The 20393-nt window shown below is 41.7% G+C and overlaps 1 protein-coding gene across 1 annotated transcript in view; it reads right to left on the reverse strand.

The window, feature by feature from the left end:
- Positions 1–13275: 13275 nt before the first annotated feature.
- The window catches only part of TCHHL1 (trichohyalin like 1), a 51888-nt gene continuing 44770 nt past the window's right edge, over positions 13276–20393 (reverse strand). Inside the window, 2 exon segments of the mRNA XM_071207285.1 lie at positions 13276–13517; positions 15190–18541. Coding sequence (XP_071063386.1) covers positions 13276–13517; positions 15190–18541 — 3594 coding nt within the window.

The raw sequence follows: 20393 nt of genomic DNA on the forward strand, positions 1-20393 counted from the left end.
GCTCTAGGGCAGCACCCTTCCTGCCTTTGGTCCTGCCCCTGTCCTAGTCTCTCAGACTTTGGTCACAGTGTTCTCCTCTCTCTCCTGTTCACTCTCCCTCTGTGTAGGGGCTCTTCTATCACAGCCTATAATCATCACACACATCTCTCCACTGTAAATCAAACCTGTAGGAACCTTGATGTGATTTCTATGATCTGTTCCAGGAATGCTTCATGTATGTTCTCCATCTGGCCAAGGTACCCTCTAGCATACTCTGATAACAGATCGCACTTGTCCCCCAGTCTTCTGTCTTTACTTCAGTGCTTCCTAGCAACCTACCATACTCAGTCTTAGAGATTTTCATGAAGCTCTACTTTGTCACCCAGCTCTGTGCTACCTTTCCACCTTATGGTCTGTTTGTTTTATTTCTGAGTACAGTATCGTGTTGGGGTTCCCCAAGAACCTGTCAGGTTCAAGGATACACTAGAAGGACTCAGAGAACTCAGAAAAGCTGTTAAACTCATGTTGCAGTTTGTTACAGAGAAAGAATACAGATGAAAGGCCCATAAGGTAGAGTCCAGGAGCAAGTTTCCCATTGCCCTTTCCCAGTGGAGTCATGTGGACAATGCTTAATTCTCCAGAACTGATGTTTGACAATATGAACAAAGTATTCACAATCACAGAGGCTCATCTGAGCCCTGGGGTCCAGGGATTTTATTGGGGGTCACATAGGCATGGACCCATATGACCCTATGGTCACATAGGCATCAGCGTGTCTGACTTTAGTTAGTCTCTAGTCCCTTCATAGGTCAAACTGGTACAGCGTGGCCCAAGGCCCCCACCCTAATTCACATTGTTAGCCTAGACTATCTGGCTTTAGTTAAGGTGTGACCAATCTCAATCAGGATGGGTCTTAATCCTATTCCTGGAGTCCTTTATAAACAGAATGAATTCAGGCATGAAAGCCACAAGGAAACAAGAAGCTAAAATGGAAGACAGAAGAGAGAGAAGAGGCCAGGGCACACTGCCATGTGCTTTGCCATGTGACAGAGGAGCCAAGAATCACCAGCAGACAACCCCAGAACATTAGTCTTCAGGAAGAAAGCATTGTCTTGATGATGCCTTGATTTGGACTTTCTTTAACCTCAAAACCATAAGCTAATAAATTCCCATTGTTTAAGCCAGCCACTTGTGTGATTTACTTGAGAAGCCGAGGAAACCAAAGCAACCCCGGCCTGTTGAGTGGGCCCTTTGCTGCACAGCTATATCTTGTCTCATCAAGTCTTGGAAATTCAGCATACATTTATTGAGCCCCTGCTATGTGTTTTCACTGTGCTGGGTGCTAGGAATAAGAGATCATCCTTCCTCGTTGAGTTAAGATATCTGATATGCTTTGTTCATTGCTGTATCTGCATCTGAATTCATAAATATTACACCTGGTCCTCTTTGGATTATTTTTTCTTGTGAATTGCTGGGTCCCTTTCACCCTCTCATGCATCCTTGATGTCCTTCAGAGTAACAGCTCTCACAGCTTTGTAGAGTAGGGGTTTTTATAGCTGTTGGATGAAATGATACGTGTTAAATTCTGTATCATGTTATTGCATATATTAAATACGTGTTCATTTAAAAACTCAAATATAAATATCTAAACAGTGTCACTGTTTAAAGCTAACTTTGTGAACTCATCCAGCAGACAGTAAGTACCCTCAGCCAAAGCCATATATTTATATTGATAATTCAAGTAAAGTGAGATTAAGAATCATATCTATATTCAAGGTAGGTTAACTTAGGTAATATTTGGATTATATTTTTTCAAATTAATTTTCCCTTATTATTTATTCAGCAGGTATTAATACTTATTGAAAGCTCCCCCATGCCAGACCTTCTAGGGAGTGAGGATTCAGCAGTGAACAAAACAAAGTCCCTGTTCTCATGGAAATCACATTATATATACATGTATACATGTTGAAAAAAATGGGGAAAATACAGAGGCAAAAAAAAAAAAAAAATTAAGAGCTCCCGTTCAGTGTATGTTCTTCCTGACTTGTGTTCTATGCATATATAAACATTCATATTTTACTCAGAAATGGGATTAGATCTGATTATTTTAACATAACTATAAATTGTAAATACCTTTTCATGACATTAAATATTGCTGTACTCATTGTTTTCAATGGCTGCATGGTGCAATTGAAATTGATTTGATCGGAGTTTATAATTAGCTAAGAGCTTCCAGTACATAACTATAGAAGTCTCAATACTAGAGTATATCACATTGTTTAGGGTAATGGGTTTTAACCTTTAGTTTATAAGACTTACCTCAGGGAAGCAGATGTGGCTTGATGATTGGGCTTCCGCCTACCACATGGGAGGTCCTGGGTTCAGTTCCCAGTGCCCCCTTGAGAAGGTGAACAGGTGGGAAGGGCAAGCAGGGTGAGCTGATGCAACAAAATGATGCAACAAAGAGATACAAAGAGGAAAGACAATGAGAGACACAACAAACCAGGGAGCTGTGGTGTCTCAAGCGATTGAGTGCCTCTCTACCATATGGGAGGTTCCAAGTTTAGTTCCCAGTGCCTCCTAAAAGAGAAGACAAGTAGACAAAGAGTACACAATGACTGCGGAATAACAAGGTGGGTGTGAATAAATAAATAAAATCTTAAGAAAAAATAAAAGACTTACTTTAGGACCTTGTTAACAGTTTAGGTTCTTGGGCTCCATATTCAGAGATTCTGATTCAGAAGGTTTGGGCTGGGGCCTCACCAACCAAGGATTTAGGAGTCTCTATCTAGAGTACACATAGGAATAGCCTTTTAAGAGGTCACAACCCCTTTCTCTACTGCATGGGGCTCTTGGGAGTTAGGTTCCCCTCAAGGAAAGGTGGTTTAAGCTATACTAGATGGTTAAGAGAATGTTTCAGAGGGTTGAATTTGAGTTTGTGTGGAGGAGGCTGAGCATTAGCACTGAGGAAAGTACCATATCAAGCCTAAGGGACAGAAGAAGATTTGAAACTAGGAGATAAAGCTGAAGGTCAGCAGACAGGAGGAACTGGAACAGAATGGAAGCAAAGAGGATGGGTCTAGCCAATATCTGTCAGTCCTTGTTGGTGGGGCTGCTTCTGAGCTGTCTTGGTGCCTTTGGGTCTGGTACATGGACAGGTCAGTTGGCTTAAAGATGCAGAGTCAAGAAGGACAACAGTTCGCAAAGGTCTATGACATATAACCCACATGTCAGCCAACGCTTCCCTGACCCTCAAGACTAAGTAAAATTACCTCAAACCATCCCAACCCAAATCCAAGGCCAGTAGAAGTCTCAAGTCCTTCCCAGCAAACTTGGTGGTCCCCAGGGGTTCAAGTTCTCATGGCTGCCTCCTCTCTGTGTGGACATTCTACTTCCTTGATGCACATGAGTGAGCCTCTTAGATTCCACCATGAAAACTCTCACACAAACATCTGTGATGATTATTGTTTTTTAAGATTTGGGGGCCCTGGGCAGGGTTATATCAAGCTTCACACAGTCTTCCACCATCTAGTGGACTCCTTTCTGTTCCCCATTCCCCTCTCTGCTCTCCCTCTTTTTTTTCCCTTCCCTCCTGGAACCTAGATTCCTCTCTGCTCAGGACTAGCAGTTTGTTAGTCATCTTTGCTGCTTGCACGTGCCCTCTGGGTCTCACTCTCCACCCTGAACTCACTTCACATTTTTCTCAGCAGTTCCACTCCAAAGCACATGTTTGAGCCTGCATCTGTGGCAGGGGCCTGGGGGTGGGGGATGGGATGGGGGAACGGGTACTGATTTCTAGTTCCTATGTTATCACTCAGCAAACTGCAGGCAGAAGTTGGTAGCCAGTACTCAGTCTACAGCTGTGGCCATTAGTGAATGGATATTTATCTGTTATCTTTGCCTCATCTCCACAAATGGAAGATCAAGGTATTTGTATAGTTTCTATCTTGATCTTTCCATGCAAGAAAGAGTAACTGGTAGAGGGTGATTGGTGGAGGGACCCCTCTGGGCAGTGATTTCTAAAATACTTGTCAAGGGAAGTGGGTGTGGCTCAAGTGATAGAGCTTCCTCCTAACACATGGGAGGACCTGGGTTCAATCCCTGGGGCAACCTGGTGAAAAAGAAGAAGAGAAAGTGTGCCTGTGTGGTGAGCCAGTGCTTGTGTGAGTGCCCGCGTGGTGAGCCGGTGAGCGTAAGTGCCCGCATGGTGAACCAGTGCCTGCATGGTGAACCAGTGCCCGTGCAATGAGCCAGTGCCCACATGATGAGTCAGTGCCCGTGCGAGTGAGTCACACAGCAAGATGATGACGCAGCAAAAGAGAAACAAGGGGAGAGTCAAGGTGAAGTACAGCAAAGCCCAGGAACTGAGGTGGCACAATTGAAGGGAACCTCCCCCCACATCAGGGGTCTCTAGGACTGAATCCTGGTGAATCCTAGAGGAGACAAAATGAGAAGAGAAGACAACACAGACAGCAAAAACAGCAGAACAGGAGGAGGGGAAGGGGGAAATTTTTGGTTTAATAAAAAAAAAATACTTGCCCTGCAGAGCTGGCCATAATCATGTACAGGATCAGAAATGCTGAAATGAACATGTAGACTATGAAGTGGACACAGCTCTTTCTGTCCAGGAGATTTTGCAGATGAAAGCGACATTCTAAGACCTATACTTGTTAAAATTTCTGAAACCCAGATGTGTCTTAAAATTGAAGTGTATATTTAATATAGTAGTCACCTCCCTCGAAACTCCATATGCTGCTTTTTTATGTTATCCTAAGTTATCTTTTTTTTACACCTTTTAAAATTAAAGTTAATAGATCACAAAGTACATTACATTAAAAAACATTAAAAAACAAAAAACATAAGAAGTTCCCATATACCCCACCCCATTGTTTTTGTAAATTGTACTTTTTTGAAGATATATACATCACACAAAAAAGTTACATTAAAAAATATGAGATCCCCATATACCTCTAATCCCCCCACCTCACTCCTCCCACACCAACAACCCCCCCATCATTGTGGCACACTCATCACACTCGATGAACACATTTTGGAGCACTGCTGCACCACATAGATAATAGTTTACCCTGTAGTTCACACTCTCCCCCAGTACATTCAGGATATATAAAGTCCAGCATCTGACCCTGCAATATCATTTAGGACAACTCAAAGTCCCAAAAATGCCCCCACATCACATCTCTTCTTCCCACTCCCTACCCTCAGCAACTACTGTGGCCACTTTCTCCTCCTCAATGCTACAATTTCTTCTATTACTAACTAGTCACAATGGTTTTATAGTAGAATATCAGTAAGTCCACTCTTTTTTTTTTTTCAAAGATTTATTTATTTATTTCTCTCCCTTCCTCCCCCCCCACCCTGGTTGTCTGTTCTTTGTGTCTATTTGCTGCATCTTCTTTGTCCGCTTCTGTTGTCGTCAGCAGCGTGGAATCTGTGTTTCTTTTCGTTATGTCAGCTCTCCGTGTGTGCGGCACCATTCCTGGGCAGGCTGCACTTTCTTTCGTGCTGGGGGGGCTCTCCTTACGGGGCACACTCCTTGTGCGTGGGGCTCCCCTACACAGGGGACACTCCTGCGTGGCACGGCCCTCCTTGCACACATCAGCACTGTGCATGGGCCAGCTGCACACGGGTCAAGGAGGCCCAGGGTTTGAACCGCAGACCTCCCATGTGGTAGACAGACGCCCTAATCACTGCCGCCCCCGGTAAGTTCACTCTAATTCATATTTTATCCCTCCATTCTGTGGACCCTGGGATGGTGATGTCCACTCCACCTCTAGATCAAGAGGGGGCTTAGATTCCAAATGGATGATGGATGCAATTCCTCTGCTTGCAGGTGTCGGCACTCTTGATTCCCTGTTGTGGTGGGTGACCATCTTCACCTCCCTGTTAGCTGACCTGGGTAAGTCCAATGAACCAGAGAGAGTAGGAGTTGCAACCCTGCTGAGGCTCAGGGCCCAGCCAGCACATGGGCAGTCCAGGTATTCAAGTCCCCTGAGTATGCACCATCCCTAGCGCCAACCACAGGTTCAGTAAAAGTGACAGAAGAGGCATGAGTAGGAAGGTTGCCCGTTCCCATCCACAGTGTCTTAGAATAAAGGAAATGCAGTATAAACACCACCATCTGTCCCCAGAGGATCTAGGTTTAGGAACTATGCAGCCCTCTCTCTACAATTGCAGAAAAGAAACGGAGAATCCCCTGTCCATTTGAAATTATAAGATGGAACACAGATGCAACCCCTCATTGTCCGCCCAGGGCTAGAGCAGTGCAGTGAGGTGGTTTCCAACGATTGCCTGCTGTCTAACGATGTACCCCAGGACGTTGCAGCCATCTACCACCAGGTGGCGCACAGGCCTCAGACGTGAGTGAGGTTCTTCCACCTCTCACCTCCCACAACCCAGCGTCTACCCTCGAAGGCAGCTGAAGGGCTAATCCACCTGTGAGTTGAATGAGCCTGGTGAAGACACAGGCTCCGTGGAGCAGCTGGAGGAGTGTTCGGGCATCCTGAACAGGGGGACAAGTCAGGATTCATTCGTTAGAGTAACAGTATCTATTGAATGTCTGCAACTTGATATAGGAGATAGGAGCATAAGATGGACAGAGTTTATCAGGCTTCAAATTCTGGATTAATTACATATTCATGTGACCCTGGACAAATTTCTTAACTTCTTATTTTTTCTCATCTGTAAGGGGAAGCCGACGCCTGCCTCAAGGAGTTGGTGAGCAGATTAAAGGAGACAACTTATGTCAAGGTGGGGTCTGCCACATTCTAAGCACTCAGTAATTAGTAGCAATAAAAAAATGTTTCTGACGTTTCGATGGCTCTTCAGAGCAACAAGTGACACACTGAAGCATGAAGGCAAAGACCAAGAACTGCCTTGAGACCTGAAAGCTGACCCGATGGTGGCCTCCTTCTCTGCTCACCCAGCCCTCTCATGCCACCACCGCAGCGGGGGTGCAACCTTCTGAGGCCCCTCCAAGTTGCGTTGTGATTATGATCTAAGGGAGATCAGACTACATTGAACCCAACCGCCAAATAAGAGTCATTATATGCAATTATGTTCTTCAGAAGCTGAAAGGAGGACCTTAAATCTCAAAGTAGTGGAGGTGATTGTAAAATAGCCTCCTAGTGGCCTGCCTCTGTCCCAGGCTGGAGCGGAGAAACCAAGCAGTGGAGAAAGAGCTTGTCTTTAAGATAATCTTCCCCTTTTCAAGCGGCGACTAGCAAGCAATTCAAGGCAACTGCTCTGTCCCTCAGCACATGACCTTGTTTCTTACTCTATTTATCGACTCTCACCTGTGCCCTTGCCATTGGCACTTCCTTCTCCTGCCTCAGGGTGAGGGGCAATCCTCCTCCTACCCCCCTATCTCCTCAGAGACTCCATTCCATCAGTTATCCCTCTTTCCTACATTTTTTGGAATTTCCACTCTCTATGGGCTTCTTCTCCTCACCAAATAAACAATCTTAAATCAACCAGCCAGCCCTCTCTGGAACCCCCTAACTGTAGAGCTATTTCTTTCCCATGGCAAACTCCTGGAAAGAGCAAGCATGTACCCTCACCACTTCTTCCCTTCATAAGCTCTTCCTTCCACTGTACAATGATTTCTACCCCCACCAAGCCACTCTTGCTGAAGAGGGAATCTGACAACAGGAAGGGCTTTCTCACTCCACTTTGTGGTTTGAGACCCCCTCAACAATTCCCTCTTTCTAGAGACTTTTTGTTTGTTTCCAGACACGGCTCTCACTGGGTATGCCCCCCCACCTCTCTGGAAACTCTCATCTTTTTGGGAACTTCTCTTATTTTGCTCATCTCCTTCGTTCCTTCAACAAATGCTATTTAAGTAGTCTCACTCTGCTTTGTCCCCATAGACATAGGTTTTGGGGCTCCAACAATGAGCAACACAGGCTCAGCTCCTGTCCTCATGGAACTTAGAATTTAATGGGTAAGTCAGACAATGATAATAATAACATACCAGGAAGTGTAGAATGACAAACCTTGGGCAGGTTTCATAGCTTTAATGGTCATCCTTGGCTATTAATAACTGATCCATCTTTTCAGGTGGTAAGAAGTCATATCTCATGTAAAAACCCTCAAACATCCAATTTAGGATTTCTTTTCCTGACCAATTTGAATATGACATAGACTCAAAACTTCAGAGGGCAAAAGGGTTGTGGTTTGCTTCTTCATTATTTTTTATCCCTTTCACTTTCCTTTTCCTTTCCCCCACACTCTGCTGCTCTAGCTTGTCCAGGATAGCTTTGGGTGAGTACGCCCTCAGAGATCTTGGTAAGTGTGCCCTGGAATTTGGGGGACCCAGAGATGGGCATGTGACTGATGGCTAAAAGTCTGCAGACCAGAGGAAGCTGGGGAGAGCCCTGGGACATCTGTGCATCCAGAGTTTGGCAAGGCAGGGATGTCTGCATGGTTCCTACAGACCAGGTGTGGACTTCACGGAAGGGAGCTGGCCTTGGATGGCCCAAGGGGACTCGGTGGAGGGTGGTGAGACCCAACAGAGGCAGACTTCCAGAAGGCAAGGGCTCAGTGGGGAGTGGTGTGTGGCCAGCCAGACGATCTGTAGGTAAGATGCCCAGGATAAGGAGGGGTTCTAAAGAACCCACAAAAGCACCTAATGAGAAGCAGAGTCAACTTGGGCATTTGACACAGCCAGAAGTTACCAACATCAGATTGTCACTGTGCCTATCAGGTAAGACCTCTTCTGCACCTTGACTCACTTCCTTTCTCTAATCCAACCTGGAAGAGAAGGCATATCTTTAGGCTTTTGGTATATGAGTCAGTTAAGAATAGATTTGGCCATGAGTTAAAGACAAATTAAGCCAACAGTGACTTAAACAAGACAGACTTTTTTTTCCTCGTCCACATAAAGTCTGGAAGTATGCAGACCTGTGTTCTTTTGGTAGTTCCTTCATCATTAGGGACCCAGGTTCTAGAAGCATATGGCTCTGCCATTCTCAATATGTGGCTCCCACCTCATATTCCAAAATGGTTACATAAGCTCCAGCTGTCTGTCCCACATTTCAGCCACCGAAAAAGAGGAAGGGATGAAGAAAGATGCATCCTTCCCTTTGTATTTCCTTAAGAAACTCTTAATGACATTTTGCTAACATCCATTGGCCAGAACTTAGTCACTTGACCTCACCTAGAAGCAAAAGAGTTGGGAAATGTAGTTGTCGTTGATGGTAGCTGTGTGCCAAGCTAAAACTTGGGGGTTCTATAAAGAAGATGGAAATGGGTAGTGGAAAAGAATGGATATTGGAGAACTAGAAGCCTCCACTACACATGTATTGTCATATTGCTCCCAAAAGAGCTGAGTCACTTGAGACTCTAACAGTGAACATGAATACTAGTTTCCTCATTCTTGCGAAAATGACAGATGAAGAGTAAATCATCATTATTAGTTTAATTTGCATTTTTGCCTGGGCTCAAATTCTAACTCTACCATATATTAGCTTGGTGACCTTGGACAAATGACTACCTTCTGTACTTAAGTTTCCTCATCAGCAAAGTGGGTTGATAACAGTAACTACCTTATAAGATAATATGAAGATTAAGTGCCATAACCATTTGTTCATTTAAAAAATGTTTGTAGAGCATCTATTGGACTTTTGGCCTTCAGAACAGTGAAACAGGGAGAGAATAAATTGTTTTGTTTTTTTAAAATTATTTTTTACAAGATACTGGGGATTGAGCCTGGGACCCTACACATGGGAAACAGGCATTCAACCACTGAGCTACACCTGCTTCCAAATTTAACTACCCATTTTGTGGTACCTTTTTTTTGGCAGCCCTAGGAAACTAATATAGGATCTAATTTCATTTTTTCCAAGTGGTTAGCCAGTTGTCCTAATATATCTTCCCCTCCTGATTTAAAATCATTGCCTCTTCATAAAATACTTTCCCCCAAATTTTCTGACTACTTGTACCTATATTATGATTCCTGATAAATTTTAGAATAATTTTTTATACAGATAAAAAAGTGCTATTTTTATACAATTCCTCTTCAAAGTACAGATTAATAAGGCGATAATTGACATCTTTAGGAAAATAAATTCTCTCATCTAAGAGCAGGACATGACTCTGTGTATTGGAATTTCTTTCATGTCCCTTAAACCAGTTTTACATGATAGGCACATTTCACTTTATTCCTGAGTACATTAAGTTTTTGATTATTATTATTATTACAAAGAACAGGATTTTCCCATTATATTATTCAACAGATTCTATGGATATAAAAGAAAGTTCCTAGGGTTTCTTTTGTGTGTGTGTGTGTGGTTATTCTCTAACTACACGTTACTAAACATAGCTTTTCAGTCAATTCCCTTAGATTTCCTAGGTACAAATATTAATAGAATAATTAAGAATAATTTAGCCTCTTCATTTCTAATATGCATACCTAACTTCTTTTGTTTTGGTCTCCCTGCATTGGTGCAAAACCCTGTGGGCATGTGACACATGCTTGTTCACATGTCCACTTCCTTGGATAGCCTTTCTCTTATCCCTTGTCCAACCTGAATTTGGTTCTCATTTTCTATTTTAGAGTGCTTGCTCTTTTCCTGTCCAGCTCTTATTTTATGGTAATCCTTACTAGGCTCTAAATTGCAAAGTTAATTCATGTGCAGCCTGCACCCTGCCACTGCCTGTCACATAGTAGATGCTATCACTGTAAATATTTGTAGAATGAAGGAATTTTCCTGGATTTAATGGAATGCTGTGCTTCACTGGTAAGTATGATTCTAGCTATTGATTTCAAATAGATTTTTCCTTTTACTATTAAAAAAAAATCACATGAATTAAAGAAAAACCCCACATCCCCTCACTCAGATGATCTTTTACCAAGTTCTAGGATGAGGTTATGAATGGGTTTTCCTTTGTGAACTGCACCTTCCAGAAATGAACTGTTCATGGGGGTGGGTGTTATTCTCTCGCCTTATTGCTGTTTACTTGCATTTTGTTTAGGGCCTTTCATCTGTGTTTATAAATGGGGTTAGTCTGTAGTTTTGGGGGGCCTTTGGGATTTTGGTAATAGGGTTTTGCTACCTTTCAAAAAAAAACTGTAAAGTTTTCTTTATATTTGTATTATTTGATATGGTTTAATGTAGAAATTATTTATTCTTTGAATATTAGAAAATTATCACCTGTGAGACAATCTTGCCTATGAGAGGGTAATTCTTTTATGATATTTTTAATTTTTTTCTATGGTTATGGTTATACATTTTTCAGAAATCACTTTTCCTAGAACATTTATCCATTTTTTTCCCAGCCTTTTTTCCCTTTTTCCCCATCTTTCTTGTTGTAACTCTATTCTTCTGTACTGTAGTTAAATATTTTTGGTTTTAAGAGAAAGAAAGGAAGAAAGGAGGGAAGGAAAGCAAGGAAAGAGGAAGAAAGAAAAGAAGGAAGAAAAAGAGGCAATGAGGGAGGAAGGGATGAAGCGAGGGAAGGAAGAAGTGGCATATATATTATATACACATACACACTACACAATCTTTTTCTCATTCTTAAACATTTTAATTATTTTCCAGATTGGGTTCTTTTCTATGAAGTTATTTGTGTTTTGTTTTCCTGCTAAAGGTGGGAAGAGGTTATGTCTCTACTCCTACTGTTTTTCTGTCAGTCCTCTCTTAGATTTCCAGCTTGTTTTTCTTTTTATTTGGATGCCATGTTGTTCGTCAGATTTGGCACATGATTTTCCCCACTAGAATGCAAGCTCCATGGTGGGAGGCTTTGTCTTGTTTGCAACTGTATCCCCAACACCTGAGACAGTGCTTGGCTCATAATTGCTCAATAAATATTTGTTTAATGATTGAATGAAAGTTTTATCTTTTCATTTCAATCATGCTGGATTGAACCCTTCATCATTAAAATAGATTCATTTATTACTTTTATATTGAATTTTACTTGGTCTGATCTTTTTTTAAAAGATGTATTTATTTATTTTCCCCTCCCCCACCCTGCTGGTTTTTGTCCTCTAGGATTCATGGGAATTTGATCCTGGTGACCTCTGATGTGGAGAGTGGTTCCCTGTCACCTGCACCACCTCAGTTCCTGGTTTTTGCTATACTTCACCTTGACTCTCCCCTTGTCTCTCTTTTTGTTGTGTCATCATCTTACTGTGTGACTCACTTGTACCAGCACTGGCTCACCCCATGGGTGCTTGGCTCACCACCCGGGCACTCGGCTTACCACATGGACACTCAGCTCGCCATGCAGCAGGCTTTCTCTCTCTCTCTTTCTTTCTTTCTTTCTTTCTTTCTTTCTTTCTTTCTTTCTTTCTTTCTTTCTTTCTTTCTTTCTTTCTTTCTTTCTTTCTTTCTTTCTTTCTTTCTTTCTTTCTTTCTTTCTTTCTTTCTTTCTTTCTTTCTTTCTTTCTTTCTTTCTTTCTTTCTTTCTTTCTTTCTTTCTTCTTTCTTTCTTTCTTTCTTTCTTTCTTTCTTTCTTTCTTTCTTTCTTTCCTTCCTTCCTTTCTCTTTTTCTCTTTTTCTCTTTTTCTCTTTTTCTCTTTTTTTTTTTACCAGGAGGTCCAGGGGTAGAACCCTGGTCCTCCTACATGGTAGGTGGAAGCCCTATCACTTGAGCCACATCTGCTTCCCTGGTCTAATCTTAATATTGAAACCTCTGCTTTATTTGTTTGCATTTGCACTATTTTGTTCTTTACTTTTTAAACTGTTTTTATTTTAAAGGTATCTTTCATAGCAGCACATAGAAGGACTTGTTTTTCTTGTTTTAGACCCCAATAGGTGAATATTTATTTTTGAATAAATGGATGAAAGAATATATGTTTGCTGAGTGAAAAACTAACCCTGTTCTAGATGCTATTTTGTGTCATCCCAGTTTTCATTTTGAGAGGGATGAATTTCAAGAGTAGAAGAAAATCAAGAAGAAGTTAATGCTTGCTAATCATTTATTGTTGATTTTTATGAGGTTTATAATTTGAACATGCAGGCTTATTCTTGAGAGAGTTAGGATTCATTGATGTTGAAATCAGAGTTATTGGAATACATTTTATATTTAATTATTCTTTCCACTATAAGCCATTCCTAAAAAAAATGTTAGTCCCAGAAACCAAAAGTTGATGGAGTTCCACCTATTAGAGATTGGAGATGCATCAGAAATTCATGAAGGAAGAAGAAGAAAATAATGCCCAAACAACCAGCTTAGAGAACTGGGGAGGAAGAATTCTTAGATTTTATGTAAGGGACTTCAGAACTCATCCTCAGAGAAGCTGGGATCTTCTGGGACTCTACGACTCTTCTCATACTTCTAACGGCCAGATTTACAAACTTGATAGGGATTGTCCTGCTGTTCATCAGCACACTCTTCCCAATTTTCTTCCTCGTCTTGGTACAAATATTCCTCTTCTGGATCCCAAATTGGGTAGTAGCCATAGCTTCCTCTACTGTCGTGATTCTTAAATACTCCCAAACCTGTACAATCAAGGCTGCTTCTTGTATTTGTTGTTACAGATGGGTCATGCAGACAATAACATAGCCAGTTATCTTTCTCTTTGGGAAAAAAGTATACCTCACAGGTTATTGGTCCAATTTTTCTCTTGGCTACTGATCCCCAAGGATCTAGAACTCTAAGCTCAGCTTTCTTCTGCCTAGTAAAATGCACCTGATCTTGTTCTTTCCCCAGCTGCTTTTCTGTTTCATTGTCAAGTTCTCTCAGAGATATGCCTCTTCTAGAGTTTCCCTTAGTGTTGCTCCAAAGATGATCCTCATTATCTCTTGAAGCCTGCCATTGCTCTCTAACCTCTTGTCTCTCATCATTCCTGGATTCAGTTCTCTGCTTCTTAGCTGAGTGTTCTCCATCATGATAGGATTCTGGGCTCAGATCTTTTACTTGGCATCTCCCATCATTCCTGGGTCGTGGACTCAAGTCTCCTATGTGACTTCTCTCATCATCCTTTGGTGTGGGTATCTGGTCTCTATTGTGGAATCTTTCATATTGTCTTGGTGCTTGTGTCTGCTCCCCAACTTGGTGTCTTCTTTGTTCTGATCTGTGTTCTTTAATTTGGTTTCTTCTATCATTTCTGCATTCAGGGCTCGGGTCTCTCATTTGATGACTCCCAGCATCACTTGATGCTAGGGGTAGGTCTCTTACTTGGTGTCTCTCATCTTCTGTTGAGACTGATCTCTGCCCCCCCAACTGGGCATCTGTCAATGTTCATTGGTTCTGCTCTTTGCTCTCTAATATGTCTTCTCCCATTATTCCTGATTTCTGGGCTTAGTTCTCTCACTTGGAATCTCCTTTCATCTCTTGGTACTGGAGTTTGGTTTGTTACTGGGTGTCTCTCATTTTCTGTTGGAGTTCTCTGCTCCCTAATTTGGCTTTTCCCATCAATACTGGTATGTGATCTCTGTTCCATGACTTGGTGTCCTGCATCATTCATTGATTGAGAGCATACGTCACTCATTTGGCTTATCTCATCATCCCTTGGTGCTGGGATCTGGTTTTTACATTGGAATCTTGAACATTGTTTTGGAACTGGTCTCTGCTCTTCAATTTGTCTTCTCCCTTCATTACTGATTTTGGGGCTCAGATATCTCACTTTGAATCTCCAATCATCCTTTGATGCTGAGGTTTGTTCTCTCACTTGTTGTCTCTCATCTTCTGTGGGAACTGGCCCTTGATCCCTAACTTGGCATCTCTCATCAATCCTGGATTTTGAGCACATGTCTCTCGTTTGATTTCTCCCATCATTCCTGGGTTCTAGACTCTCCCTAATTGGGATTTTCTCATCATTTCTGGGCTCTGGGTTCAGATGTCTCACTTGGTGTCTCCTTTTTTCCCTTGGTTCTGGTCTATGCTCCCTAACCTGGCATCTTCCATCATTTCTGGGCTCTGGGCTCAGGTCTTGCACTTGATATCTCTCATCATTTCTGGATTCTGGCCTCTGTTCCCTAGCTTGTTGTCCCCTATCATTCCTAGTCTCTGGGCTCAGGTCTCTCACTTGCCATCTCATGCCATTTCTAGTTTCAGGGCTCAGGTCTCTTGCATTGAATCTCCAATCATCTCTTGGTGCTGAGATTTGGTCTCTCATTTGTTGTCTCTCCTCTTCTGTGGGAACTGGCCACTGATCCCTAACTTGGCATCTCCCATTAATCTTGGGTTCTGGGGTCAGGTCTCTCACTTGACCTCTGTCATCATTCCTGGGTTCTAGACTCTCCCTACCTGAGATTTTCCCATCAATTCTGGGTTCTGAGCTCAGGACTCTCACTTGGTGTCTCCCATCATTCCTGGGCTGTGGACTTAGGTCTCTCACTTGTCGTCTTCTATCATCCTTTGGTTCTGGCCTCTGCTCCCTTTCTTGGTGTCCATCATTCCTGGATTCTGGGCTCATGTCTCTAACTTGATATCTCTCAGCATTTCTGGGTTCCGGGCTCTGCTCCCTAACTTTGTGTCCCCCATCATTCCTGGTCTCTGGGCTCAGGTCTTTCACTTGTTGTCTCATGTCATTTCTGTGTTCTGGACTCAGATCACTCACTTGGTCTCCATCATCCCTTGCTGCTGGAATCAGGATTCTATGCTGGAATTTTTCATACTGTCTTGAACCTGTTCTGTGCCCCCTAAATTGGCTTTTCCCATCACTGCTGGCTTCAGGACTTAGGTCTCTCACTTGAAGTCTCCTATCATCCTTTGGTGCTGGGCTTCGGTCACTTACTTGTTGTCTCTCATTTTCTGATGGAGTTGGTCTTTGTTCCTTAATGTGGCATCTCCCATCATTCCTGGGTTCAGGGCTCTCCCTAACTGAGATTCTCCCATCATTTCTGGGCTGTGGACTCAGGTCTCTCACTTGACATCTTCTATCATCCTTTGTTTCTGGCCTCTGTTCCCTAACTTGACATCTCCCATCATTCCTGGGCACTGGGCTCAGGTCTCTCACTTGATATCTCTCACCATTTCTGGATTCTGGGTTCTGCTCCCTAACTTGGCTTCTTCCATCATTTTTTGGCTCTGGCCTCATTTCTGTCATTTGACATTGCCTATTATTCCTGGATTCTGGGCTCAGGTCTCTCATTTGTTGTCTGCTGTTACTTCTGGGTTCTGGACTTTGGTCTCTCACTTGACTTCTCCCAGTATTTCTGAGTTCTGGTCTCCTCTCCCTTTCTTGGTGTTCCCCATCATTCCTGAGTTCTGGGATCATATCATTCATTTGGCCTCTCTCATCATGTCTTGGTGTGGGAATCTGGTGTCTTTGTTGGTGTCTTTCATATTGTCTTAGACCTGATCTTTGTTCTCTAATTTGGCTTCCATCTTTCATGGTTCCTAAGCTTAAGTCTCTCAATTGACCTCTCCCATCAATCCTGTGTTCTGTGTTCAGGTCTCTTACTTGTTGTTTCCAATGATTTTTTGTTTCTGAGGACTCAATCCTCACTTTGTATATCCCATTGTTCTGAGGTATTGGGGTCTTATCAGTGACTCCTAATCTTCCATCCTCTCCTTGATATGACTTCTGTTCTCTAATTTGCTGTCTTCCACTATTTTGCAGTTCTGAGCTCTGTGCTCTTATTGAATGTCTCACATCATCCATTTGTGCTGAAGTCTGAGCACTCTTCTGTTGTCTCTCATTATCCTTCTCTGCTGGTGTTTGTTTTCTAATTTGTTGTGCTTCACTGCACCCAGGTTGTGAATTCAGTTCACTCATTTGGTATCTTTTCTCATCATTTCTTGGTGTCATGGTCTTATCACTAATGTTTTGTATATCATTCTCTGTTGGTGTAGGTCTCTGGTCACCAATATGCATCTCACCATTACTTACTTCTGGGCTTTTATTTCTTATTTGGTAATGATCACCAACTTTTGGTGTTGGGATTTGCTCTCTATATTGTTGTTTTGCATTATGCCAGAATTCTGGGCTCTGGTTTCTCACTTGACACCATTCAATGTCTTTTGTGAGAATCTGGTCTATTATTTGATAGTTGCCTTCATTTATTTGTGTTGGGCTGTGGTTCTCCACTTGATTGCTCTCATCAACTATTGGATCTAAAGTCTGCATACTACCTTTTTGCCTTGACTGATCTTGTGATTCTCTTCTGTGGTCTTGCACTAAATGTCTCCCATCATTATTTGGAGTTGGAACCTGGTTTCTCACTTGTCGAATTCCAACACCCTTAGATATTAGAGTCTTATATTTTCTCACTTGATGCCTCTCAATATCCCTTGGTGTTGGGCTCTGGATTCTTATATGGTAACTCTCATCAACTATTGGTTTTAGTATCTGCACCATACTGGATTGTCTTGAACAGTCTTTGTTTTCTAGCCTCTGGTCTCTCACTTGAAGATTCCTGTAATCACTTTGTGTTGGGATATGATCTCTCAGTTGGCATGTCCCAGAGTCCTGGGATTCTAGAGTCTGATTCTTCATTTGTTGTCTTCCATCATCACTTGCCATTGGGATTTTGTGTTTTTGAACATCCTGGAAATATTGCCTCTGATCGTTCATTTGAAGACTGTCTTCATTCCTTAATGTCAAGATCTGTTTTCTGACTTGTTTTCTAACATCCCAGGTCACACCGCTTAAGTGTCTCACTTGAAATTGCCCTATATCCTGAAATTTAGGACTCATATCTCTTACTTGGAATCTCTCAACATCCTGGAGTTCTACATTATGGTCTCTTACTTGATGATTCCTATTATGTTTTGGTCTTGTGATGTAGTCTTTCGCTTGGTATCTCTCAACATCCTGGGATTCAGAATTCAGGGTTCTCACTTGATGACTACCAACATCCTGGGGCTCTGGGCGCTGGGCTCTTGCTTGATGCTTCCTATCATGCCTTGGAATTGGCGTCAGGTCTCTCATTTGGAGCCTTGCACCATCTTGGAGGTCAGGGCTTAGGTCTATCCGATATCTCTGAATATCCTGGGACTCTAGGCTCTGGTCTCTCAGTTGACACCTCTTATCAACTCTTGATGTTGGAATTTGGTCTCTCACTTCATGTCTCTGAATATCCTGATTTTCTGGGGTCAGGTCTCTCACTTCATATTGCAGATCATTCTGTGGGTTTTGCCTCTGGTCTCTATCTTGACTTCTATCATGTCTTAGTGTTGTGGTCTCACCTCTCGCTTGCTGTCTCCCAACATTCTGGGATTCTAGACTCTGATCTCTCACACTATGAATCCCATCATCCCTTGGTATTTGGATCTGGTTTCTCACTTGGTTTCTTCTAACATTCTGTGATTTTAGGCTCTGATATCTCACTCGATGACACCCATCATCCCTAGCTTTTGGGATCTGGTCTCTCACTTCATGCCTTTGAACATTCTGAGACTCTTGGCTCTGGTCTCTCCCTTGGTGTTTTTCTTTCTCCAGTTGCCTGCCTTTTAGTTCTGTTGCTTGTTGTTCCTGAATTTCAGACCCCCTCTCTCTTTCCTTTAATTCAGGGCAGAAGAGAGATTTTATGCATACGTAATAGGCTTTTGTCACTCTGAGCATCAGCAAAACGAATTCGCTGAAATCAACCATTTTATCACCATCTTGATTCAGCTGTTGGAGGATTTTTTCTGTTGTCTCAGAATTTATTTTCTATAAGAAAAAAATTAAGAAAGGAGGTAGTTTTAAATCATTTGTTAGTTTTTCTTTTCTTCTGTTTCCTTTGTTATTTAAAAAATTACTTAGGGGAGATTAACATTTCTTTTTCCTATTTCATTTTGTTCCTTTTGTTGAATATCTAATTGGATAATATTTTCTATGGCAGTATTATGTATATTTTTATATTTTGAGATCACAGTGAAAATAAAATTATTTTATTAAATATTTATTAACCATCCATACCCCCTTTCTTTCATCAACTGTCATTGATAACCTTGTTTCACATTTCAAAAATAAAATGTAGGCCATCAGACTAGAACTCTCTCATTTATCCAAGCAAAGGAACATACTTTCCTTGATGTGTACTCTTCTTCCTTAGAAAAATAGAGGAAATTTACTTGTTTCTATCAAAGAAAAATCCATCTCTTTATGCTCTGGAGTCCCTTCCCTTTACTTTCTGAAAAACTCAATTGTTTCTGATAATTCCCCTTTTTTCTGACTTCTCAATATTTTAATCTCACTGGATCATTCCTGACAGCATTACAGTATGCTTTATTAGCTATCTTATTTTAAAAATCTTCTTTGTACCGTATTTCCACATCTCTTTTCCTACCACCCAATATCTCTCCTCACCACTTATAGCCAAGCTTCTTGAAAGAGTTATCTGTAAATGTCTCCAGTTCTTTACCCTTTATTCCATCTTTTATCCATGTAATTCTGGCTTCCATATTCACTACCATACCAAGTGAGCTCCTCAATGCCAAAAACAATGGATACTTCAACCCTCATTTTATTTGACCTATCAATTGACACAATTTGCTAATCCTTCCTTTGGAAACATTCTCACAGATTCCATGACATCCCACTCTCCTGGTTTTCCACCTATATCTCTGGTCTCATTTTTTACATGTTCTATCCTAATTTCTCCTCTACTCAACTTAAAATATTGGAGTTTCTGAGGATTTGGTCTTGGACCTTTTTCTCACCCGAAGTTTTTATCTTTTCATTCATTCCAATGCCTTCATACCATCAATTAGCAGATGATAATTAGATTTTTGTCTAGATCTCTCTTCTGAGTGCCAGACCTGTGTATCCAAATGCCTTGGTGACATTTTTTTTTTGACATCTTACAGGTAGAAGAAAGTCAACATGTTGAACTCTGAACTTTTGACACCCTCCCACATCTACTCATTAAGTTCTCCCCATCTCAGTAAATAGTATCACCAGCCTTCCAGTTTCTCAAATTAGGAGCTTGGTACCATCTTTGATTATTTCCTCTCATTTACCCCTCTAATTCAGCCCATCTTAAAGCCTTTATAGCTCCAAAACATATCATCAATCCATCTACTTCTTTTCTTTTCCATTGTTTGGATTCCAATCCAAGCTACCATCATCTCCTACTTGTACTGTTGGAAAAGCCCTCTGTAAGATCCCTTTGCTGCTTCTTTTGTGCCTTTACAATCCATTCTCCATCTAGAAGTCAAGTGAATTAAAAACTGTAAATTAGAACTTGTTATTTCTCTGTTTAGAAATCTTCCATTGTTTCCTGTTAAATTTAGGAAAACATCTAAATTCTTTAACATGGTGTACAAAGCTCTGTGTGAGTCAGTCCCTGACTCTCCACTTTTTTCTCTTCTCTGCCATCTTCCTGGGCCAGCCACACTGGTCTTCTTCGAATTTCTTAAACATGTGAAGCTATTTCTTGACCCAGGGACTTTATTCACATTCTTCTTTTTTTCCCTAGACACTCTTCTTTCCAATCTTCACACTCTCAACTTCTACAGATCCTTCATGTCTTGACTTAAATGTCACTTCCTCAAAGAATCTTCTCTAACTGCCCAAAAGA

The sequence above is a fragment of the Dasypus novemcinctus genome, chromosome 13 (assembly GCF_030445035.2).
Source record: "Dasypus novemcinctus isolate mDasNov1 chromosome 13, mDasNov1.1.hap2, whole genome shotgun sequence".
NCBI lineage: Eukaryota > Metazoa > Chordata > Mammalia > Cingulata > Dasypodidae > Dasypus > Dasypus novemcinctus.